General features: G+C 51.2%; 1 protein-coding gene across 1 annotated transcript; it reads left to right on the top strand.

The window, feature by feature from the left end:
• The first annotated feature begins 431 nt into the window (after positions 1 to 431).
• Positions 432 to 24,454, top strand: LOC138641584 (zinc finger protein 436-like). The gene is made up of 5 exons (XM_069729072.1): positions 432 to 523; positions 21,049 to 21,181; positions 21,261 to 21,356; positions 21,777 to 21,863; positions 23,352 to 24,454. The coding sequence occupies exons 1-5, from the start codon at positions 500 to 502 to the stop codon at positions 24,452 to 24,454; spliced, it is 1,443 nt and encodes a 480-aa protein (XP_069585173.1). The 5' UTR covers positions 432 to 499.
• Positions 24,455 to 26,576: the final 2,122 nt, after the last annotated feature.

The following is a 26,576-nucleotide window of genomic DNA, read 5'->3' on the forward strand; positions in this document are numbered from 1 at the left end:
TCAGTGTCTCCTCCTGTGTGACCGGGGTGTGAGGAGAGGAGCCGGATATCAGTGTCTCCTGTGTGACCGGGGTGTAAGGGGAGGAGCTGAGCAGTCAGTTGCTATAACAACGTAGGCGGGTGAATTCTGAAAGTACCAAGAGGGGCGTGTCTTCATTCATCAGCAGACGCGCCTGCGCAGAGTACACCTATAGTAGAGGGGCGTGTTCTGAGCCGAGTGGTAACGATGTTTGCAATTGTGACTTGAATCACGTGATATGAATTTGAGGCGCGTGATTCCTTTAGCTTAAGTCACGTGGGTTACTTTGTAAGGGCGTGTTCTGTTTTGAAGTTGTCATGTGAACAATGGAGGCGGGGCCTGCTATGTCCAATCATCTATGTGGGCGTGTCCGTACAGCTTTGTCGTTCTTCCTCTTTTTTTTTTTTATTCCCGTCATGCTTTGCTGTCGCAGACCGTGGCCGTGTTCGGTGCCGTCCTGTGTCCGGTGCTGAGCGGTGTGATGGCGGCCCGGGGGCGGGCGGAGGTGAGAGCCGGGCGGATGCGTCATCTGAGCGGCCCCTGTTCACACCGGGCGGCCCCTGCGCTTCTGTCACTGCCGCACGGATTATACTGATGGCCGCAGCGTAGAGGGCGAGGAGGGTGATGGCGGGGCGGGACCGAGCGGGAGATATTACACGGGGGGGGCGTCTGTATTACACGGGGGGGGGCGTCTGTATTACACGGGGGGGGGGGCGTCTGTATTACACGGGGGGGGGGGCGTCTGTATTACACGGGGGGGGGGGGCGTCTGTATTACACGGGGGGGGGGGCGTCTGTATTACACGGGGGGGGGCGTCTGTATTACACGGGGGGGGGGGCGTCTGTATTACACGGGGGGGGGGGCGTCTGTATTACACGGGGGGGGGGGGCGTCTGTATTACACGGGGGGGGGGGCGTCTGTATTACACGGGGGGGGGGCGTCTGTATTACACGGGGGGGGGGCGTCTGTATTACACGGGGGGGGGGCGTCTGTATTACACGGGGGGGAGCGTCTGTATTACACGGGGGGGGGGCGTCTGTATTACACGGGGGGGGAGCGTCTGTATTACACGGGGGGGGGGCGTCTGTATTACACGGGGGGGGGGGCGTCTGTATTACACGGGGGGGGGGCGTCTGTATTACACGGGGGGGGGGGGCGTCTGTATTACACGGGGGGGGGGGGCGTCTGTATTACACGGGGGGGGGGCGTCTGTATTACACGGGGGGGGGGGCGTCTGTATTACACGGGGAGAGTCTGTATTACACAGGGGGGGGGCGTCTGTATTACACGGGGGGGGGGGCGTCTGTATTACACGGGGGGGGGGGGGCGTCTGTATTACACGGGGGGGGGGGCGTCTGTATTACACGGGGGGGGGGCGTCTGTATTACACGGGGAGAGTCTGTATTACACGGGGGGGGGGGCGTCTGTATTACACGGGGGGGGGGGCGTCTGTATTACACGGGGGGGGGGGGCGTCTGTATTACACGGGGGGGGGCGTCTGTATTACACGGGGGGGGGCGTCTGTATTACACGGGGGGGGGGGCGTCTGTATTACACGGGGGGGCGTCTGTATTACACGGGGGGGGGCGTCTGTATTACACGGGGGGGGGGGCGTCTGTATTACACGGGGGGGGGCGTCTGTATTACACGGGGGGGGGCGTCTGTATTACACGGGGGGGGGGCGTCTGTATTACACGGGGGGGGGGCGTCTGTATTACACGGGGGGTGGGCGTCTGTATTACACGGGGGGGGCGTCTGTATTACACGGGGGGGGCGTCTGTATTACACGGGGGGGGGGCGTCTGTATTACACGGGGGGGGGGCGTCTGTATTACACGGGGGGGCGTCTGTATTACACGGGGGGGGGCGTCTGTATTACACGGGGGGGGCGTCTGTATTACACGGGGGGGCGTCTGTATTACACGGGGGGGGGGGCGTCTGTATTACACGGGGGGGGGGCGTCTGTATTACACGGGGGGGGGGGCGTCTGTATTACACGGGGGGGGCGTCTGTATTACACGGGGGGGGCGTCTGTATTACACGGGGGGGCGTCTGTATTACACGGGGGGGGGGCGTCTGTATTACACGGGGGGGGGGGGGGCGTCTGTATTACACGGGGGGGCGTCTGTATTACACGGGGGGGGGCGTCTGTATTACACGGGGGGGGCGTCTGTATTACACGGGGGGGGCGTCTGTATTACACGGGGGGGGCGTCTGTATTACACGGGGGGGGGCGTCTGTATTACACGGGGGGGGGGCGTCTGTATTACACGGGGGGGGGCGTCTGTATTACACGGGGGGGGGCGTCTGTATTACACGGGGAGAGTCTGTATTACACAGGGGGGGGGGCGTCTGTATTACACGGGGGGGGGGGCGTCTGTATTACACGGGGGGGGGGGGCGTCTGTATTACACGGGGGGGGGCGTCTGTATTACACGGGGGGGGGCGTCTGTATTACACGGGGGGGGGGGCGTCTGTATTACACGGGGGGGGAGCGTCTGTATTACACGGGGGGGGGGGGCGTCTGTATTACACGGGGGGGAGCGTCTGTATTACACGGGGGGGGGCGTCTGTATTACACGGGGGGGGGGGGGCGTCTGTATTACACGGGGGGGGGGGCGTCTGTATTACACGGGGGGGGGGGCGTCTGTATTACACGGGGGGGGGGCGTCTGTATTACACGGGGGGGGGGCGTCTGTATTACACGGGGGGGGGGGCGTCTGTATTACACGGGGAGAGTCTGTATTACACAGGGGGGGGGCGTCTGTATTACACGGGGGGGGGGGCGTCTGTATTACACGGGGGGGGGGGGCGTCTGTATTACACGGGGGGGGGGGCGTCTGTATTACACGGGGGGGGGGCGTCTGTATTACACGGGGGGGGGGGCGTCTGTATTACACGGGGAGAGTCTGTATTACACGGGGGGGGGGGCGTCTGTATTACACGGGGGGGGGGGGCGTCTGTATTACACGGGGGGGGGGCGTCTGTATTACACGGGGGGGGGGCGTCTGTATTACACGGGGGGGGGCGTCTGTATTACACGGGGGGGGGGGCGTCTGTATTACACGGGGGGGGGCGTCTGTATTACAGGGGGGTGGGCGTCTGTATTACACGGGGGGGGGCGTCTGTATTACACGGGGGGGGGGCGTCTGTATTACACGGGGGGGGGCGTCTGTATTACACGGGGGGGGGCGTCTGTATTACACGGGGGGGGGGCGTCTGTATTACACGGGGGGGGGGCGTCTGTATTTCAGGGGGGTGGGCGTCTGTATTACACGGGGGGGGGCGTCTGTATTACACGGGGGGGGGCGTCTGTATTACACGGGGGGGGGGCGTCTGTATTACACGGGGGGGGGGCGTCTGTATTACACGGGGGGGCGTCTGTATTACACGGGGGGGGGGGCGTCTGTATTACACGGGGGGGGCGTCTGTATTACACGGGGGGGGCGTCTGTATTACACGGGGGGGGGGGCGTCTGTATTACACGGGGGGGGGGCGTCTGTATTACACGGGGGGGGGGGGCGTCTGTATTACACGGGGGGGGGCGTCTGTATTACACGGGGGGGGGGCGTCTGTATTACACGGGGGGGGGCGTCTGTATTACACGGGGGGGGCGTCTGTATTACACGGGGGGGGGCGTCTGTATTACACGGGGGGGGGGGGGGCGTCTGTATTACACGGGGGGGGCGTCTGTATTACACGGGGGGGGGCGTCTGTATTACACGGGGGGGGCGTCTGTATTACACGGGGGGGCGTCTGTATTACACGGGGGGGGCGTCTGTATTACACGGGGGGGGGGGGCGTCTGTATTACACGGGGAGAGTCTGTATTACACGGGGGGGGGGCGTCTGTATTACACGGGGGGGGGGCGTCTGTATTACACGGGGAGAGTCTGTATTACACGGGGGGGGGGCGTCTGTATTACGCGGGGGGGGGGCGTCTGTATTACACGGGGAGAGTCTGTATTACACGGGGGGGGGGGCGTCTGTATTACACGGGGAGAGTCTGTATTAGGCCAGCGTCACACACAGCGTAAAACAATACGGTCCGTATATTACGGCCGTAATTCGCTGAAAAGTCCCGAAAATAGTGGTCCGTAGCTCCTCCGTAGGCAGGGTGTGGCAGCGTTTTTTGCGCATGGCATCCTCCGTATATAATCCGTATGGCATCCGTACTGCGTGGTTTTATCGCAGGCTTGCAAAACCAACATACCGCTATACAAGGGATCCATGTGTAAAAAAAAAACACATATATATATATATTAGTCAGTAGATGGCTTGAAAAAGGCTCAGTGTGAGCCGAAACGTCACACAGAGATGTGGGTTCAATAAAGTCACATTTTTTTCACCTTCAAGAGGAGTTGGAGTGCTGCCTTCATTCGGTCTTTTTGTATATATATGGGCAGACGAGTGGACCATCTTGCCCAGGAGGCCAGGCACCCACCGGTGAGCATTGTGCTGTTCCAATTTTTATGGTTTCTATATATGTATCAGGGGGACTGATCAATATAGAGGTATCAGGAGGACTGCCGGGATTTCCAGGACAGACAGACAGACAGACAGACGGAAAAACCCTTAGGCAATTATATATATATATACACTAGATTGTGGCCCGATTCTAACGCATCGGGTATTCTAGATTATGCATGTCCCCGTAGTATATGGACAATGATGATTCCAGAATTCGCGGCAGACTGTGCCCGTCGCTGATTGGTTGAGGCAACCTTTATGACATCATCGTCGCCATGGCAACCATTATGACATCATCGTCGCTGTGCCCGTTGCTGATTGGTCGAGGCAACCTTTATGACATCGTCGCCATGGCAACCATTATGACATCATCTTCGCTGTGCCCGTCGCTGATTGGTCAGGCAACCTTTATGACATCATCGTCGCCATGGCAACCATTATGACATCATTGTCACTGTGCCCATTGCTGATTGGTCGAGGCCTGGCGGCCTCGACCAATCAGAGACGCAGGATTTCCAGGACAGACAGACAGACAGACGGAAAAACCCTTAGACAATTATATATATTGTGTGGTGTGGGCTGAATCAGAGACGCGGGATATCTACGTCCTTTATGACATCATCGTCAAGTGTCAGGAGGACTGATCAATATAGAGGTGTCAGGAGGACTGATCAATATAGAAGTGTCAGGAGGACTGATCAATATAGAAGTGTCAGGAGGACTGATCAATATAGAAGTGTCAGGAGGACTGATCAATATAGAAGTGTCAGGAGGACTGATCAATATAGAAGTGTCAGGAGGACTGATCAATATAGAAGTGTCAGGAGGACTGATCAATATAGAAGTGTCAGGAGGACTGATCAATATAGAAGTGTCAGGAGGACTGATCAATATAGAGGTATCAGGAGGACTGATCAATATAGAGGTATCAGGAGGACTGATCAATATAGAAGTGTCAGGAGGACTGATCAATATTGAAGTGTCAGGAGGACTGATCAATATTGAAGTGTCAGGAGGACTGATCAATACAGAAGTGTCAGGAGGACTGATCAATATTGAAGTGTCAGGAGGACTGATCAATATAGAGGTATCAGGAGGACTGACCAATATAGAGGTGTCAGGAGGACTGATCAATATAGAAGTGTCAGGAGGATTTATCAATAAAGTGGTGTCAGGAGGACTGATCAATATAGAAGTGTCAGGAGGACTGATCAATATAGAAGTGTCAGGAAGACTGATCAATATAGAAGTGTCAGGAGGACTGATCAATATAGAGGTATCAGGAGGACTGATCAATATAGAATGTCAGGAGGACTGATCAATATAGAAGTGTCAGGAGGACTGATCAATATAGAGGTATCAGGAGGACTGATCAATATAGAAGTGTCAGGAGGACAGATCAATACAGAAGTGTCAGGAGGACTGATCAATATAGAGGTATCAGGAGGACTGATCAATATAGAGGTATCAGGAGGACTGATCAATATAGAAGTGTCAGGAGGACTGATCAATATAGAAGTATCAGGAGGACTGATCAATATAGAAGTGTCAGGAGGACTGATCAATATAGAAGTGTCAGGAGGACTGATCAATATAGAAGTGTCAGGAGGACTGATCAATATAGAAGTGTCAGGAGGACTGATCAATATAGAAGTGTCAGGAGGATTTATCAATAAAGTGGTGTCAGGAGGACTGATCAATATAGAAGTGTCAGGAGGACTGATCAATATAGAAGTGTCAGGAAGACTGATCAATATAGAAGTGTCAGGAGGACTGATCAATATAGAATGTCAGGAGGACTGATCAATATAGAAGTGTCAGGAGGACTGATCAATATAGAGGTATCAGGAGGACTGATCAATATAGAAGTGTCAGGAGGACAGATCAATACAGAAGTGTCAGGAGGACTGATCAATATAGAGGTATCAGGAGGACTGATCAATATAGAAGTGTCAGGAGGACTGATCAATATAGAAGTATCAGGAGGACTGATCAATATAGAAGTATCAGGAGGACTGATCAATATAGAAGTGTCAGGAGGACTGATCAATATAGAAGTGTCAGGAGGACTGATCAATATAGAAGTGTCAGGAGGACTGATCAATATAGAAGTGTCAGGAGGACTGATCAATACAGAAGTGTCAGGAGGACTGATCAATATAGAGGTATCAGGAGGACTGATCAATATAGAAGTGTCAGGAGGACTGATCAATATAGGTATCAGGAGGACTGATCAATATAGAAGTGTCAGGAGGACTGATCAATATAGAAGTGTCAGGAGGACTGATCAATATAGAAGTGTCAGGAGGACTGATCAATATAGAAGTGTCAGGAGGACTGGCGGCCTCGACCAATCAGAGACGCAGGATTTCCAGGACAGACAGACAGACAGACGGAAAAACCCTTAGACAATTATATATATTGTGTGGTGTGGGCTGAATCAGAGACGCGGGATATCTACGTCCTTTATGACATCATCGTCAAGTGTCAGGAGGACTGATCAATATAGAGGTGTCAGGAGGACTGATCAATATAGAAGTGTCAGGAGGACTGATCAATATAGAAGTGTCAGGAGGACTGATCAATATAGAAGTGTCAGGAGGACTGATCAATATAGAAGTGTCAGGAGGACTGATCAATATAGAGGTATCAGGAGGACTGATCAATATAGAGGTATCAGGAGGACTGATCAATATAGAGGTATCAGGAGGACTGATCAATATAGAAGTGTCAGGAGGACTGATCAATATAGAGGTGTCAGGAGGACTGATCAATATTGAAGTGTCAGGAGGACTGATCAATATTGAAGTGTCAGGAGGACTGATCAATATTGAAGTGTCAGGAGGACTGATCAATATAGAGGTATCAGGAGGACTGACCAATATAGAGGTGTCAGGAGGACTGATCAATATAGAAGTGTCAGGAGGATTTATCAATAAAGTGGTGTCAGGAGGACTGATCAATATAGAAGTGTCAGGAGGACTGATCAATATAGAAGTGTCAGGAAGACTGATCAATATAGAAGTGTCAGGAGGACTGATCAATATAGAGGTATCAGGAGGACTGATCAATATAGAATGTCAGGAGGACTGATCAATATAGAAGTGTCAGGAGGACTGATCAATATAGAGGTATCAGGAGGACTGATCAATATAGAAGTGTCAGGAGGACAGATCAATACAGAAGTGTCAGGAGGACTGATCAATATAGAGGTATCAGGAGGACTGATCAATATAGAGGTATCAGGAGGACTGATCAATATAGAAGTGTCAGGAGGACTGATCAATATAGAAGTATCAGGAGGACTGATCAATATAGAAGTGTCAGGAGGACTGATCAATATAGAAGTGTCAGGAGGACTGATCAATATAGAAGTGTCAGGAGGACTGATCAATATAGAAGTGTCAGGAGGACTGATCAATATTGAAGTGTCAGGAGGACTGATCAATATTGAAGTGTCAGGAGGACTGATCAATATTGAAGTGTCAGGAGGACTGATCAATATAGAGGTATCAGGAGGACTGATCAATATAGAGGTGTCAGGAGGACTGATCAATATAGAAGTGTCAGGAGGATTTATCAATAAAGTGGTGTCAGGAGGACTGATCAATATAGAGGTATCAGGAGGACTGATCAATATAGAGGTATCAGGAGGACTGATCAATATAGAAGTGTCAGGAGGACTGATCAATATAGAAGTATCAGGAGGACTGATCAATATAGAAGTGTCAGGAGGACTGATCAATATAGAAGTGTCAGGAGGACTGATCAATATAGAAGTGTCAGGAGGACTGATCAATATTGAAGTGTCAGGAGGACTGATCAATATTGAAGTGTCAGGAGGACTGATCAATATAGAGGTATCAGGAGGACTGATCAATATAGAGGTGTCAGGAGGACTGATCAATATAGAAGTGTCAGGAGGATTTATCAATAAAGTGGTGTCAGGAGGACTGATCAATATAGAAGTGTCAGGAGGACTGATCAATATAGAAGTGTCAGGAAGACTGATCAATATAGAAGTGTCAGGAGGACTGATCAATATAGAATGTCAGGAGGACTGATCAATATAGAAGTGTCAGGAGGACTGATCAATATAGAGGTATCAGGAGGACTGATCAATATAGAAGTGTCAGGAGGACAGATCAATACAGAAGTGTCAGGAGGACTGATCAATATAGAGGTATCAGGAGGACTGATCAATATAGAAGTATCAGGAGGACTGATCAATATAGAAGTGTCAGGAGGACTGATCAATATAGAAGTGTCAGGAGGACTGATCAATATAGAAGTGTCAGGAGGACTGATCAATATAGAAGTGTCAGGAGGACTGATCAATATAGGTATCAGGAGGACTGATCAATATAGAAGTGTCAGGAGGACTGATCAATATAGAAGTGTCAGGAGGACTGATCAATATAGAAGTGTCAGGAGGACTGATCAATATAGAAGTGTCAGGAGGACTGGCGGCCTCGACCAATCAGAGACGCGGGATTTCTACGTCGATGCTGTGCCGGTGTCTGATTGGTCGAGGCCTGGCGGCCTCGACCAATCAGAGAGCCGGGATTTCCAGGACAGACAGACAGACAGACAGACAGACGGAAAAACCCTTAGGCAATTATATATATAGACTAGACTGTGGCCCGATTCTAACGCATCGAGTATTCTAGAATATGCATGTCCCTGTAATATATGGACAATGATGATTCCAGAATTCGCGGCAGACTGTGTCCGTCGCTGATTGATCGAGGCAACCTTTATGATATCATCGTCGCCATGGCAACCATTATGACATCATCGTCGCTGTGCCCGTTGCTGATTGGTCGAGGCCTGGCGGCCTCGACCAATCAGAGACGCGGGATGTCTGCGTCGATGCTGTGCCGGTCTCTGATTGGTCGAGGCCTGGCGGCCTCGACCAATCAGAGAGCCGGGATTTCCAAGACAGACAGACAGACAGACAGACGGAAAAACCCTTAGACAATTATATATATAGATATATATATATATTTCATCCAGCGCGATATAGCAGAAAGCTGATAATTCAATTCCCGGCTTTTGCTTTCTCCTTCCTAAACCCGACATGATATGAGACATGATTACATACAGTAAACCATCTCATATCACCATTTTTTTTTGCATATTCCACACTACTAATGTTAGTAGTGTGTCTATGCAAAATTTGGCCGTTCTAGCTATTAAATTAAAGGGTTAAATGGCGGAAGAAATTGGCGTGGGCTCCCGCACAATTTTCTCCGCCAGAGTAGTAAAGCCAGTGACTGAGGGCAGATATTAATAGCCTGGAGAGGGTCCATGGTTATTGGCCCCCCCCCCCGGCTAAAAACATCTGCCCCCAGCCACCCCAGAAAAGGCACATCAGGAAGATGCGCCTATTCCGGCACTTGGCCACTCTCTTCCCATTCCCGTGTAGCGGTGGGATATGGGGTAATGAAGGGTTAATGTCACCTTCCTATTGTAAGGTGACATTAAGCCAGATTAATAAAAGGGGTTAAAATATTTTGCTGCCACGAGCTTTGCTAATGCAACGTTGCTCATGTCTGCAAAACCCCGGAGAATGTAGGTAAAGTAGGTCAATGACCTATATTTACCTGCATTTGCCAGATGTGCCTTTTCTGGGGTGGCTGGGGGCAGATGTTTTTAGTCAGGGGGGGCCAATAACCATGGACCCTCTCCAGGCTATTAATATCTGCCCTCAGTCACTGGCTTTACTACTCTGGCGGAGAAAATTGTGCGGGAGCCCACGCCAATTTTTTCCGCCATTTAACCCTTTAATTTAATAGCTAGAACGGCCAAATTTTGCATAGACACACTACTAACATTAGTAGTGTGGAATCTGCAAAAAAAATGGTGATATGAGATGGTTTACTGTATGTAACCATGTCTCATATCATGTCGGGTTTAGGAAGGAGAAAGCAAAAGCCGGGAATTGAATTACCAGCTTTCTGCTATATCGCGCTGGATGAAATATTAATATATTCATACAGTTAGGTCCATATATATTTGGACAGAGACAGCATTTTTCTAATTTTGGTTATAGACATTACCACAATGAATTTTAAACAAAACAATTCAGATGCAGTTGAATTTCAGACTTTCAGCTTTCATTTGAGGGTATCCACATTAAAATTGGATGAAGGGTTTAGGAGTTTCAGCTCCTTAACATGTGCCACCCTGTTTTTAAAGGGACCAAAAGTAATTGGACAATTGACTCCAAGGCTATTTCATGGACAGGTGTGGGCAATCCCTTCGTTATGTCATTCTCAATTAAGCAGATAAAAGGCCTGGAGTTGATTTGAGGTGTGGTGCTGCATTTGGAAGGTTTTGCTGTGAAGTAAACATGCGGTAAAGGAGCTCTCCATGCAGGTGAAACAAGCCATCCTTAAGCTGCGAAAACAGAAAAAACCCATCCGAGAAATTGCTACAATATTAGGAGTGGCAAAATCTACAGTTTGGTACATCCTGAGGAAGAAAGAAAGCACTGGTGAACTCATCAATGCAAAAAGACCTGGGCGCCCACAGAAGACAACAGTGGTGGATGATCGCAGAATAATCTCCATGGTGAAGAGAAACCCCTTCACAACAGCCGACCAAGTGACCAACACTCTCCAGGAGGTCGGCATATCAATATCCACATCTACCATAAAGAGAAGACTGCATGAAAGTAACTACAGAGGGTTCACTGCACGGTGCAGCCACTCATAAGCATCAAGAATAAAAAGGCTAAAAACATCTAAAAAAGCCGCACAGTTCTGGAAGAACATTCTATGGACAGATGAAACCAAGATCAACCTCTACCAGAATGATGGAAAGAGAAAAGTATGGCGAAGGCGAGGTACAGCTCATGATCCGAAGTATACCACATCATCTGTAACACCCGGCGGAGGCAGTGTGATGGCGCGGGCATGCATAAACCCGGCGGAGGCAGTGTGATGGCGCGGGCATGCATAAACCCGGCGGAGGCAGTGTGATGGCGCGGGCATGCATGGCTGCCAGTGGCACTGGGTCACTAGTGTTTATTGATGATGTGACACAGGACAGAAGCAGCAGAATGAATTCTGAGGTCTTCAGAGCCGCCATACTGTGTGCTCAGGTCCAGCCAAATGCAGCCAAACTGATTGGTCGTCGTTTCATACTACAGATGGACAATGACCCAAAACATAAAGCCAAAGCAACCCAGGAGTCTATTAAAGCAAAGAAGTGGAATATTCTTGAATGGCCAAGTCAGTCACCTGATCTCAACCCAATTGAGCAGCATTTCACTTGTTAAAGACTAAACTTCAGACAGAAAGGCCACAAACAAACAGCAACTGAAAACCACCGCAGTGAAGGCCGAGCATCAAAAAGGAGGAAACACAGCGTCTGGTGATGTCCATGAGGTCAAGACTTCAGGCAGTCATTGCCAACAAAGGGTTTTCAACCAAGTACTAACAAATGAACATTTTATTTAAAATTATTTAATCTGTCCAATTACTTTTGGTCCCTTTAAAAACAGCGTGGCACATGTTAAGGAGCTGAAACTCCTAAACCCTTCATCCAATTTTAATGTGGATGCCCCCAAATAAAAGCTGAAAGTCTGAACTTCAACTGCATCTGAATTGTTTTGTTTAAAATTCATTGTGGTAATGTCTATAACCAAAATGAGAAAAATGTTGTCTCTGTCCAAATATATATGGACCTAACTGTATATGTGTCTACTGACATAGGATATATATATATATTCTATGTGTACACATTTATTCTACCTATTCTACTGTAAGCTGTCAGTGTGATTTTACTGTACACCGCACTGAATTGCCGGCTTTTCTCTCTAACAGCGCTGCGTATTCCTCGCAAGTCACACTGCTGGTCCGTGTGTGATCCGTATTTTTGGGGCTTCCATAGACTTTCATTGACGTTTTATTTGTGCAATACGGTGACGCAGCATGCTGCGATTTTCTACGGCCGTAGAAAGCCGTATAATACTGATCAGTTTAATACGGCAGATAGGAGCTGGGGCATAGAGAATAATTGTGCCGTATGTTTTGCGAGTTTTACGGACGTAGTTTCTGCGCTCTTACGTCCGTAAAACTCGCAAGTGTGACGCCGGCCTTACACGGAGAGCGTCTGTATTACACAGGGGGGGGGGGGGAGCGTCTGTATCACACGGTGGGGGGGAGCGACTGTATTACACGGTGGGGGGGAGCGTCTGTATTACACGGTGGGGGGGGAGCGACTGTATTACACGGTGGGGGGGAGCGTCTGTATTACACGGTGGGGGGGAGCGACTGTATTACACGGTGGGGGGGGAGCGACTGTATTACACGGGGGGGAGCGTCTGTATTACACGGTGGGGGGGAGCGTCTGTATTACACGGTGGGGGGGAGCGACTGTATTACACGGTGGGGGGGAGCGACTGTATTACACGGGGGGGCGTCTGTATTACACGGGGGGAGCGTCTGTATTACGCGGGGGGAGCGTCTGTATTACACGGGGGGGAGCGTCTGTATTACACGGGGGGGAGCGTCTGTATTACACGGGGGGAGCGTTTGTATTACGCGGGGGGGAGCGTTTGTATTACGCGGGGGGGAAGCGTCTGTATTACATGTGTGGTATTACATGTGTGATATTACATCGGAGGAGTGTCTGTATTGATGATGTGAACCATTCCATATTCATCCCCCCTCAGGGAGCAGAATACCAGACTACAAAGTTTAGGTATTTCTGTAAGTTTTCTCCCTTTATTTTTGTAACTGTTTTGCATATTTGTAGGTCACTTTTTATTTCCATATTTTATATCCTTTTATTGTAAGCACTGTACCTTTTCTACTAAAGCTTAAAACTTCAAGTTTGAACCTTGTATGCTCTAAAGAATCCATAGCCTAAGGCTTCTTTCACACTTCCATCTTCTGCTGTGCGTCGTTGTGCAGTAAAATGACGTATCGACGGACGTTATGCAAATAGTGAGAAACGTGTGTGACGCATCCAGTGTAATGACGGATGCGTCGTTTGTGTTGTTGCCACAATTTCAATGGAGAAAGTTCAGGGAATCAAATGTCCGGGGATGAGAGAGAGATATAAAACGTGATGCGTCGCTGGATTCCTGTGTGTGACGGTCATCGACGGATCCTGTGCCTATAGGCTTCCATCATCGCCGACAACGGGCAGCACAGGATGCGTCGCTGACCGATTTTATTTTTTTTTTTATTTTTATTTTTTTTCCCTCCCCCTCCCCCCCCCCAACGTGCATAAAAACGTTCCTCTGAACGTTTACTCCGCACGACGGACCGCTATTTTCCGACGGATCCAGTGCACGACGGATGGCCATCTGTCGCTAATACAAGTCTATGTGGAAATGCGGGATCCTGCATTCTCAAAAATCAACGGATTGTGACGGGAGCTGAAAGACGAAAGTGTGAAAGAGGCCTTAGAGCGTATGACCCTGGTGATTGGCAGTAGTAGTATTTCCGGGTCTCATCGCCCGTGTGTTCGATGAGTGGTGGCAGTGTGTATGAGTGGGTGTGTGGCCTGGGTCAGGGTGTGATTTATGCTCCCATTACAGCATAGGACAGAGGTTGAATGCTGGACTGAGAGTGGGGAGATAGCTTAACCCCAGTACAAGAAGCAGAGCAAAGAGGCTCTGACCGACCTCTGTGAGCAGAGAGGAATAGAGACAGCCGACAGATCCAGGGAGCTGCTGATACGCGCCTTGGTCGAGCAGGACATAGAGCAAAGTGCTGGAGCATCTGGGCAAGGAGAGAGCCCACCTCAGAGAGACCCAGCAATGCCAGCTCTTGCACCGGAGATGCCTGATGGAAATGTCAGCAATGCCAGTGCTGAGGAGCCTATGGACTGAACTTTGCAAATGTACTTACAACAGCTGAGAACAAGTGATCCCAATCTGCGCATGCAGCTTATTCTACAGTACGGACAGGCTGCAGAACGCCAGGACCGGGCTGAGAGAGAGGCTGCAGAACGAAGGGACAGGGCCGAGAGAGAGGCTGCAGAACGAAGGGACAGGGCCGAGAGAGAGGCTGCAGAACGAAGGGAGGAGAGAGTTTTCCATCTTCAGATGGCTCCCATAGAGCGGGGTATCAGTCCTCAGATAACCCCCTCCCAGGACATAAATCCAAGGAGACCACATCTGGAAAACTTCTCTGTGATGGAGAAGGATACGGACTTAGATACTTTCCTTTTGTGGGTTTGAAAAAAACCTGCAGGCAGTACCATCTACCCCGTGAGCAGTGGGCGCAGTATCTAACCCTGGAACTTTTTGCTGGCCTCCAAACAGAGCACGATAGGAACTATGAGGCCATAAAAGAGGCCCTGATCAGGAAATACGACTTAACCCCAGAAGTGTATCGTAGAAAGTTCCGGAACCTACAACGTTGATCCACTGACAGCTATGCGGATGTTGTGAGCACCTTGAGGACCACGTTCCACCAATGGATCAGGGGACCTTTCTGTTAACAGTTTTGAGGTCTTAACAGATCTTATGGTGAAGGATCAATTTCTTCACATGTGCCCCACGGATGTACGACAATTTGTGTGTGATCGGGAGCCACAAACTGCAGATCAGGCTGCAAGGATTGCGGACTGCTATGTGGCTAACAGGATGCCTGAGGTGCGGAAGCCATCGGGATTCAGCTGGAGGGGAGGTAAGCCAAACTGGGACCCTTCTCCCTCTGCCGGCCGATCACCAGTGCTGTCCAAGCCCACCTTCTATGGGACCCCGGGGAATAGACATTCTCTAGGCGATGCACGCCGGTGCTTCTCCTGGAACAAAGTGGGACATGTTAGCGCTGTCTCCCCTGATAGGGAGAAACGCCCAACTACAACCACAAAGCCAACTGGGCCCCCACCGTCTGTCCTCTTTGTAGCCGGCTCTGAAGCGAGGGCAAATGAGAACTGTCAATCTGTCACTGTTGGCAATAAAGTCACCATTGGTCTCATAGACACTGGGGCAGAGGTGACCTTGGTGCATCCAGCCATGATAACCCCTGCCGATATACCAGGAAAGACGATGTCTATAACCGGGATTGGAGGGGTCAGCCCTGCCGTGCCCATGGCCCGTGTGTACCTGGACTGGGGAGCAGGGAAAGGACTGAGAGAAGTGGGAGTATCAGAGGCTATTCCCACCAATGTGTTGCTAGGCACGGACCTGGGGAGGATGGTGTCCCACTATGTTCCTCCCTTGCAAGAAATGCTACATACAAGGTGGAAGCAAGTGACCCACCTGAGATCCCGTGCGAGGAGGAAAATGTCCCAATGCACCGGACTGTAATTATGTGGCAGCTGTGACCCGGAGCCAGACTGCGGCTCAGACTCAGGCCCAGAGATTAGAGTATGAGTCTCAGACAGAACTGCCAGGACAGGAGGCCCATACTGTGGTCCCGGAGCCTCCATACATGGCCGACCCACCAAGGTTCCTGATAACAGACACTGAAGACTCAGCTTCAGACCAGGGCCTGGTAGTCACACTAGGCCACTGCCTGCAGGCTGACCGTCAGAGCTTCCAGGAGGCCCATACTGTGGTCCCGGAGCCTCCATACATGGCCGACCCACCAAGGTCCCTGATAACAGACACTGAAGACTCAGCTTCAGACCAGGGCCTGGTAGTCACACTAGGCCACTGCCTGCAGGCTGACCGTCAGAGCTTCCAGGAGGCCCATACTGTGGTCCCGGAGCCTCCATACGTGGCAGACCCACCAAGGTCTCTGATAACAGACACTGAAAACTCAGCTTCAGACCAGGGCCTGGCAGTCACACTAGGCCACTGCCTGCAGGCTGACCGTCAGAGCTTCCAGGAGGCCCATACTGTGGTCCCGGAGCCTCCATACATGGCAGACCCACGAAGGTCCCTGAAAACACACTGAAAACTCAGCTTCCGACCAGGGCCTGGCAGTCACACTAGGCCGGGGCCTGCAGGCTGACCGTCAGAGCTTCCAGGAGGCCCTGCAGACAGATGTCAGTCTGGAGGAGCTCAGATGTCTTGCAGACCGAACCCCTGCTGCTTCTGACAAAGAGAGAGTATACTGGGACCAGGGCAGACTGTATACAGAGACTATCCCCACGGATACTACAGAATCTTGGGACTATGAACGGCGGCTGATCGTCCCTTATCCATTTAGGGAACAATTATTGTGGATTGCCCATGAAATTCCTCTGGCCGGACACCTTGGAATACAAAAGACTAAAGGTACCGTCACACTAAGCGACGCTGCAGCGATACCGACAACGATGTCGATCGCTGCAGCGTCGCTGTTTGGTCGCTGGAGAGCTGTCACACAGACCGCTCTCCAGCGACCAACGATCCCAAAGTCCCCTGGTAACCAGGGTAAACATCAGGTTACTAAGTGCAGGGCCGCGCTTAGTAACCCGATGTTTACCCTGGTTACCAGCGTAAACATCAGGTTACTAAGCGCAGGGCCGCGCTTAGTAACCCGATGTTTACCCTGGTTACCAGCGTAAACGTAAAAAAAACAAACACTACATACTTACCTTCCGTGTCTGTCCTCCAGCGCTCTGCTTTCCTCTGCACTGTCAGCGCCGGCCAGCCGGAAAGCAGAGCGGTGACGTCACCGCTGTGCTTTCCGGCTGGCCGGCGCTCACAGCCAGTGCAGGGAAGCACAGCGCCGGGGACAGACAGAATGTAAGTATGTACTGTTTTTTTTTTTTTTTACGTTTACGCTGGTAACCAGGGTAAACATCGGGTTACTAAGCGCGGCCCTGCGCTTAGTAACCCGATGTTTACCCTGGTTACCAGTGAAGACATTGCTGGATCGGGGACACACACGCCGATTCAGCGATGTCAGCGGGAGGTCCAGCGACAAAATAAAGTTCTGGACTTTCCCCAACGACCAACGATCTCCCAGCAGGGACCTGATCGTTGGTTGCTGTCACACATAACGATATCGTTGCTACGTCACAAAAAGCAACTATATCGTTAATGATATCGTTATGTGTGACGGTACCTTAAAACTCGCTGACACATAACTTCTATTGGCCCAAGATGGGGACAGATATTGCCAATTACCGATCGTGTATAGTTTGTCAGAGAGTTGGAAAGTCTGGGAATTGTGAGACAGCGACCCCTGTAACAGCTAGGGGGCGCTGTTTGTTCTCCCCAGGATGCACACAGAGGTGTAGTGAGGCCATGAGGGGGCGTTGCAGTCACAGGTGTGGCTGTGATTACAATTGTTAAAAGCCCTGTAGTATAGAGAGGTTTTAGAATTTTGTCTGAGGAGTCTCAGGTGTGTCCGGGCCAGAGTGAGGCCTGACATCCCACAGCGCACACAGTGGTGCTGCTGTCCACGATGACTGGTCACGGATGTGGACAGGTCTTGTGCCTGGAGGTGAACCGGAGGCAGACTGTCCTGTGCCCAAAGGAAGGACCAGCGTGTGTCACAGCTGCAGACAGGAGGATGTCAAGGTCAGTGTACGGCTGTGAGTAGACTGATACAGCGGTGCAGGACACCCATGGAACTAGTCAGAGGAGGACTGGCATGTGTAGTGACTGCAATGTAAAGGATGCTATTATATGCACTGGTGTGAACTGAACACTGAAGTGATGTGCACTGAGGTTATATGCTTGGAACCTTTTCTGTGTGACGATAACGCATTAAAGAGACTTTTATGTTTGAACTTTGTGGGTCACTGCCTCTTCACTGCTACCGGTGCTTTACAGAATATACAGAAAGCTCCATTGATACCACTGCCTGTGATCGATGAACCTTTCCAGCGAGTGGCTGTGGATATCATAGGGCCACTTGCAATCCCTAGCAGCTCTGGCAAAAAGTACATCCTCACAGTGGTGGACTATGCTACACGATACCCGGAAGCTGTGGCACTGTCCTGCATCCGAGCAGACAGTGGCGGATGCTTTAGGCTGGCTTCAGACTTGCAGCCTACTTCCTCCTTTCTTCCTCCCTGAAACCACGCCTACGCCTCCTTGCGTCCTATGGTGCCCTGTCTTCCTATATTTATGACTGGTATGGAGGGACGTACGCTGTTTGCGGATACCTCCACATGCGCCGTTTGGATGCTGCGCCGACCACATCAAAATGCAACATGTTGCGTTCTGCGCAGTTTGGCGCAGCGTCCAAACGGTGCATGCGGAGGTATCCTCAAACAGGGTACGTCCCCGCATACCCAATGATAAAGATAGGTACGCAGGGCACCGCAGGATGCAAGGAGGTGTGGTTTCAGGGAGGAAGAAGGGAGGAAGTAAGCTGCCCTCTGCAGCACTCCCGTACGCAAGTCTGAAACCAGCCCTACTGACCTCTCCTGTGGGTTTCCCCAGGGAAATGTTCACCGATCAGGGAACCCAATTCATGTCCAATCTGATGAAAAGTCTCTGTGACAAAATACAAGTGCAGCATGTTGTGGCCAGCGCCTATCATCCCCAAACCAGCGGTCTCTGCGAGCGTTTTAACAGGACATTAAAACAAATTCTCAATATTCTGGTGGACGCTGAAGGGGGAGACTGGGAGCGGTACCTACCCCATCTGCTGTTTGCCTGCAGAGAGGTACCCCAGGCGTCTGCTGGATTCTCCCCCTTTGAACTGGTCTATGGGAGGAGGGTCAGGGGGCCACTTGATTTGATTAAGGACTGTTGGGAGGACGACCCCAGAACTACGGGAGTCTCAGTGGTCGAATGTGTAGTGCAGCTCAGAGAGAGAATGCAGAAACTGAGCAACCTGGCCCATGAGAATGTGACCCAGGCCCAAACCAACCAGAAGGTCTGGTAGAACCGTAATGCCAGACTGAGGGCCTACGAGGAAGGGCAGAAGGTTTGGGTGTTGGTCCCTATGTTACAGAATAAATTACAGGCCGCATGGGAGGGACCATATACTGTACATAAGCAGCTGAATGATGTTAACTATGTCAGAGGTCTGAGCTGATGGGGGCGCTCAGCGAATTCACCGAAGTCTTCACAGGGGAGCCTGGGAGGACACACTTAGCAGTTCACCATGTGGACACTGGTACTAATCCCCCAGTACGGCAGTCTGCGTACCGTGTGTCAGCAGAGGTGAAGGCACACATGAGGGAACAGGTAGAGGAGATGTTGAAACTCAAGGTGATACAAAAATCCCACAGTGCCTGGGCCTCGCCTGTGGTTCCTGTCCTGAAGAATGACCGTACTACCCGGTTCTGTGTGGACTATAGGAGATTAAATGTATTGACTACATGTGAGGTCTACCCCATGCCGAGGATAGATGAGCTGTTAGAGCAGCTAGCTAAAGCATCGTACCTTACCAACATGGACCTGAGTAGGGGATACTGGCAGATACCCCTGACCAGAGAAGCTCAGGAGAGGTCTGCCTTTATAACGCCATTCGGGCTGTTTGAGTTTCTGGTGATGCCCTTTGGTATGAAGAATGCCCCTGCGACCTTCCAGAGGTTAGTCAATCACTTATTGGAAGGATGTGATGGTTTTGCCGTCCCTTATCTTGATGATATAGCCATTTTTAGTGATTCTTTGGAGGAACACCTCGTACATCTTTCTCAGGTGTTGCAAAGGCTTAAAACTGCAGGTCTTACTGTTAAGCCAGGGAAGTGTCAGGTAGTCATGCGGGAAGTTCAATACCTGGGACACCGGGTGGGGGGAGGACTGCTAAAACCTGAGCCAGGGAAGGTAGAAGCCATTACAGCCTGGGCCACCCCACGAACCAAGAAGCAGGTACTGTCCTTCCTGGGTACGGCTGGCTACTATAGGAGGTTTGTACCAAACTACAGTGCTCTGGCCAAACCGTTAACTGATCTGACCAGGAAGAGACTTCCTAAAATTGTCTCCTGGAGTCCTCAGTGTGAGGAATCATTTTCTGCCCTAAAGTCGGCATTGGTTAGTTCACCCGTCCTGCAGGCTCCAGATTTCACTCGCCGGTTTGTAGTGCAGACAGATGCCAGTACCTATGGGCTAGGTGCAGTTCTCAGCCAGGTGAACCAACAAGGAGAGGAACACCCAATTCTGTACCTAAGCAGGAAACTCCTGCCCAGAGAAGTGGCTTATGCCACCATTGAAAAAGAATGTTTGGCAATTGTGTGGGCTCTGCAGAAGCTGCAACCATACCTCTATGGGCGCAACTTCACCGTGATCACAGATCATAACCCACTGAGTTGGCTCAACAGAGTAGTTGGGGACAATGGGAAATTGCTTAGATGGAGTTTATTACAGCAATATGATTTCACAATTCCGCATAGGAAGGGAGTCGATCATGGCAATGCTGATGGCCTGTCTCGCCAAGATGGGGCGGAACCAGATACGTGCTCTGGAGATGACCTGTAAGTCAACCCCCACGCACGTTCATAAGGAGGGAGGTGTGGTGAAATATGTGTATATAAGATGTATGACCAGCAGTATTATTATTATACATTTTTATAGCGCCATTTATTCCATGGCGCTTTACATGTGAATACGGGGCAAATATAGACAAATACATTAAACATGAGCAGATAACAAGGCACACGAGTACATAAGGAGGGAGGACCCTGCCCGCGAGGGTCGTTGGTGTCTGTGTCACACGGGGGGTTCCGTATCTGACCTCGTTTTCTCCTGTGCTGTTCAGGTCTTCATCCCTGTGACTTTCGATGATGTTGCAGTTTACTTCACAGAGGATGAGTGGGAACAGCTGGACACTCAGCAGCGGCAGTTGTATCGGGAGGTCATGATGGAGAACTTTGAGATGGTGACCTCCGTTGGTGAGTCCTCGCTGGGGTTTTCTGTTAATTGCTTCATTTTCTTATGAACCCAGAAACTGTATTTTCTTTCTTGTTTCAGGTCTCCTAAATAGCAGGGTTAATAGGCCAGACCTGGAATCTGAAAAGAAAAGCAAAGTGTGGAAACGAAGAGGGAGACCCCCAAAGTCACGTGATGGTGAGAGGGGTGAAGCAGCTGCCATATGCTGGAGGAAAGGGTAAAGGTGGTGGCGAGATGAGTGGGAGAGATCCATGGCTGGAAGGTGGGATTGAGTGTTGGCGATGGTGGAGGCTTAGCAGGAGGTGCTGGATTATGGAGAGGGGCTGCAGTAAGGATGGGGGGCCGTCCCCAGGAACCGCCCTCTCGAGAGGGATCAGAAAACAATGTGGTGTTGAGGAGTAATGACATGAGTAAGTGTTGGGTGAATGAGGGTGATTGATGCTGACCCGCACGTGGGGGTGATCGAGGCAGCGGTCACTGAATGTGGAGACAGGGCTGAGGCTTTGCTTAGTAGATAGGGAACTCTGGTTGGGTTGTGACTGGCACAGGAAATTTGGGGTAGCTGGACCAGGGATTATATATCTAATTTTCACTCAGGCAGGCCAAGGTTGAACATTGTTATAAAGGAAGAAGATGTGGACCCCCTGCCCCCCAGGCAGCGTGAGAAGGGCTGCAGCTACACTGGTGAGTTACCACTGCAGAATGTAGGGCCACCTGGTGTGTTACTGGTGAGAGTAGCTCCCTGGTTACTGCTCTGGTAGTGTGGTGCCCCCCTTTACTGCTCTGGTAGTGCGGTGTCCCCCTTTACTGCTCTGGTAGTGCGGTGCCCCCCTTTACTGCTCTGGTAGTGCGGTGCCCCCCTTTACTGCTCTGGTAGTGTGGTGCCCCCCTTTACTGCTCTGGTAGTGCGGTGTCCCCCTTTACTGCTCTGGTAGTGCGGTGCCCCCCTTTACTGCTCTGGTAGTGTGGTGCCCCCCTTTACTGCTCTGGTAGTGCGGTGCCCCCCTTTACTGCTCTGGTAGTGCGGTGCCCCCCTTTACTGCTCTGGTAGTGCGGTGCCCCCCTTTACTGCTCTGGTATTGCGGTGCCCCCCTTTACTGCTCTGGTAGTGCGGTGCCCCCCTTTACTGCTCTGGTATTGCGGTGCCCCTCCGTTTACTGCTCTGGTAGTGCGGTGCCCCCCCGTTTACTGCTCTGGTAGTGTGGTGCCCCCGTTTACTGCTCTGGTAGTGTGGTGCCCCCCTTTACTGCTCTGGTAGTGCGGTGCCCCCCTTTACTGCTCTGGTAGTGTGGTGTCCCCCTTTACTGCTCTGGTAGTGCGGTGCCCCCCCGTTTACTGCTCTGGTATTGCGGTGCCCCCCCGTTTACTGCTCTGCTAGTGCGGTGCCCCCTTTACTGCTCTGGTAGTGCGGTGCCCCCCTTTACTGCTCTGGTAGTGCGGTGCCCCCCTTTACTGCTCTGCTAGTGCGGTGTCCCCCTTTACTGCTCTGGTAGTGCGGTGCCCCCCCGTTTACTGCTCTGGTAGTGCGGTGCCCCCCCGTTTACTGCTCTGGTAGTGCGGTGCCCCCCCGTTTACTGCTCTGGTAGTGCGGTGCCCCCCTTTACTGCTCTGGTAGTGCGGTGCCCCCCCGTTTACTGCTCTGGTAGTGCGGTGCCCCCCGTTTACTGCTCTGGTAGTGTGGTGCCCCCCTTTTACTGCTCTGGTAGTGCGGTGCCCCCCTTTACTGCTCTGGTAGTGCGGTGCGCCCCTTTACTGCTCTGGTAGTGCGGTGCCCCCCTTTACTGCTCTGGTAGTGCGGTGCCCCCCTTTACTGCTCTGCTAGTGCGGTGCCCCCTCCTGCAGTAGTATATAGTACAGTGTACTTGCTGCAGGAGATTCGTTCATCCAAGTTGTCCATATAAGCAGCCGACCTTGAGATGCTCCATATCCTCCTACCTGAGGCGTCCACTTCTTGCCGTAGCCGATCGTCACCTTCTAGTCAGGTTTATTCTGCAGGTCCCAGTCTTTGGGAATCGGTCCTTGTAAGAAGATTATCTGCACTTGATTTCTTTAGTCTGTTGGCCCCAGTTCAGCCACAGTTTGGGGGTTTCAAGCCCTCCGTTCCTCATCTCTGTTTGGATTTCTTCTACGCTTTTGTGAGCTAGTAACATATCTCCATCTTGTCTGTGCTAGGTAATGATTGTCGGGTGGCTCCTGGTCTCCCGTTGGAAACCCGTGTCCCGAGGATGGACCTGAATGGCCTGGTTCTCCAGCAGAGCGATCGCACGTCTGTGGATCGGCCCTACCCCTGTTCAGATTGCCATCGGAGCTTCATTCGGAAGTCGCATTTGACCAGCCACCAGCGCACACATCGAGGAGAGCGCCCATACCCCTGCGAGATATGTGGCAAGCGTTTCCACTACCGCCACCATCTAGTAGGCCACAAACGCATCCACACCGGAGAGAAGCTGTTCTCCTGCGAATATTGTGGGATCGGGTTTAACCATAAAGGAAACTACCAGACCCACCAGCGGCTGCACACGGGAGAGAGGCCCTTCTCATGTGACCTTTGTGGCAAAAGCTTTAACCGCAAGGCTGACCTGATCACGCACTGCCGGATCCACACAGGAGAAAGGCCTTTCGCATGTTCTGACTGCGATAAGAGCTTTAGTCGTAAGCAGCACCTGGTGACCCACAGGCGCAGACATACGGGCGAGACCCCATTCCCCTGTGACCAGTGTCAGCTGAGGTTCGCCCATCGGAAGGCTCTTCTGCGGCATCAGGAGCTGGTTCACTCTGCAGAGAGACCACACAGCTGCCCGGACTGTGGGAAAGGGTTTGCCTGCCGTTCGCATCTCCTCATGCATCAGCGCGCCCATCAGAATGGCGGCTGTGGGAATGGAGAAAAGCCGTTCTCCTGCGATCAGTGCCGCAGAAACTTCATCGCTCAGCCTCACCTGCAGGCACATAAGAAAAGTCACAGCGCAGTCCCGGGCGAGCGGCCATTCAAATGTACAGACTGTGGGAAAGGCTTCAATAGTAGAAAATACCTGAGTCGGCACCAGAAGATCCACACTGGCAAGCGCCCATTTCGGTGCAATGTGTGTGGAGATAGCTTTACCCAGAAGCCCAACCTGGAGCGGCACAAGAACATCCACAGCGGGCAGAGGCCTTTCACATGCTCGGTGTGCGGCGGAAGCTTCTTCAAGAAGCACAACCTTGTACGTCACCAGCGGATTCACACGGGGGAGAGGCTGCACTCCAGTTGTCGAGTGCTCCATCCTGTCGCCCCATGAGCTGTGACACTGAAAGAGAGCTGCCCCTACAGCAGGGCAACTCCAAAAATGTAATCCGAAAACCTCTGTAACTTCACTCAGAGATTTGAAGATTAGATTATAACACGTAGCCACATGTAAGGCTCAGACTCTGAGGAAGAACCGAAAACAGAGGCGCAAGTTGTACAAGGCTTGTAACCATTTATGAAGCCCAAATCAGGGGAAGACCATCCATGAGTGTCCTGCAGGAATAGGGATACGGACCGGTGTGGTGTACTGGTGTGTCCTACATGAGGAGGGACACAATTGCCCTGCTGTGACCTTTCTGAGAACAGACGTAATTGACATAGTCTGATCTACATGTTGAGAGACTGACTAGTGGGGTGAGACCTGACCAAGAGGGTCACTGACCAGATGTGGAGTGGTAGGGTGTGAACTACACAAGAGCGGACACTGATAGCATAAGAGGATCAATGACCAAATGTGGACCGGTGGGGTGAGACCTAGACAAGAGGGTCACTGACCAGTTGTAGACCGGTGTGGTGGGGTGTGACCTACACAAGAGGGGACACAGATAGCACAAGAGGGTGGGTGACAAGATGTGGACCGGTGTGATTGTGTTACCTACACGGTAAGAGACCAGAACTATTGCGATGTGACCTACACAAGGGGGTACACAAATGGCACAAGTGTAACTGACCAGATGTGGTGTCACCCACACGAGAAGTGGACCAGTGTTGTGTGACCTACAAGGGTAGAGATGTGGCTCTTATGGTGTGATCTACACTAGGGGGTGACACAAGCCCCAGGAGGATCACTGACTAGTGTGGTGTGACTTACAAGTGTAGGGATGCATCCTGTGTGGTGTGACCTACAGGGGGTAGACACATGGCTTTTGTGTAGTGTGAACTCACATGATGCAGGAGCCTTACTGGCAGGTCTCGTGTGACCTATATGAGGAGAGACCCAACTTCATACATGGGGGTCTGTCTTCTTTAGGCATGATCTAATACATTGACCACAGTAGACCGGGGCTTGTGATGGTGGCTGGAAGTTCTCAGACTGAACCTTTCCGTTTCTCGCACTGTCCTGACGCTGGAGCTGTAGATATGGCGTCCATTCTTTGAGATGACCATTTCAAGGAAGGGATCGCAGTTGGAGGCAATGGAGCGGGTGATCCCTCACTACCCAGGCTGCTCCTGAAGTGCTTCTTGTTTATCCTGTGCACTATGGCGGCTGTATGTATGATGTGTGTCCTGTGCACTATGGCGGCTGTATATATGATGCGAGTCCTGTGCACTATGGCGGCTGTATATATGATGTTTATCCTGTGCACTATGGCGGCTGTATATATGATGTGTATCCTGTGCACTATGGCGGCTGTATATATGATGTTTATCCTGTGCACTATGGCGGCTGTATATATGATGTTTATCCTGTGCACTATGGCGGCTGTATATATGATGCGTGTCCTGTGCACTATGGCGGCTGTATATATGATGCGAGTCCTGTGCACTATGGCGGCTGTATATATGATGTATATCCTGTGCACTATGGCGGCTGTATATATGATGCGAGTCCTGTGCACTATGGCGGCTGTATATATGATGCGTATCCTGTGCACTATGGCGGCTGTATATATGATGTGTGTCCTGTGCACTATGGCGGCTGTATATATGATGTTTATCCTGTGCACTATGGCGGCTGTATATATGATGTGTGTCCTGTGCACTATGGCGGCTGTATATATGATGTGTGTCCTGTGCACTATGGCGGCTGTATATATGATGTGTATCCTGTGCACTATGACGGCTGTATATATGATGTGTATCCTGTGCACTATGGCGGCTGTATATATGATGTTTGTCCTGTGCACTATGGCGGCTGTATATATGATGTATATCCTGTGCACTATGGCGGCTGTATATATGATGTGTGTCCTGTGCACTATGGCGGCTGTATATATGATGTGTGTCCTGTGCACTATGGCGGCTGTATATATGATGCGTGTCCTGTGCACTATGGCGGCTGTATATATGATGCGTGTCCTGTGCACTATGGCGGCTGTATATATGATGCGTGTCCTGTGCACTATGGCGGCTGTATATATGATGCGTGTCCTGTGCACTATGGCGGCTGTATA

The sequence above is a fragment of the Ranitomeya imitator genome, chromosome 6 (assembly GCF_032444005.1).
Source record: "Ranitomeya imitator isolate aRanImi1 chromosome 6, aRanImi1.pri, whole genome shotgun sequence".
NCBI lineage: Eukaryota > Metazoa > Chordata > Amphibia > Anura > Dendrobatidae > Ranitomeya > Ranitomeya imitator.

What these genes read in the sequence shown, in the direction of transcription:
- LOC138641584 (XM_069729072.1), top strand. Translation starts at nt 500, where the DNA reads ATGGCGGCCCGGGGGCGGGCGGAG. An exon ending in CGGCCCGGGGGCGGGCGGAG is followed by an intron (nt 524 to 21,048) that starts GTGAGAGCCGGG and finishes TGTGCTGTTCAG; the next exon opens with GTCTTCATCCCTGTGACTTT. An exon ending in GAAGGGCTGCAGCTACACTG is followed by an intron (nt 21,864 to 23,351) that starts GTGAGTTACCAC and finishes TGTCTGTGCTAG; the next exon opens with GTAATGATTGTCGGGTGGCT.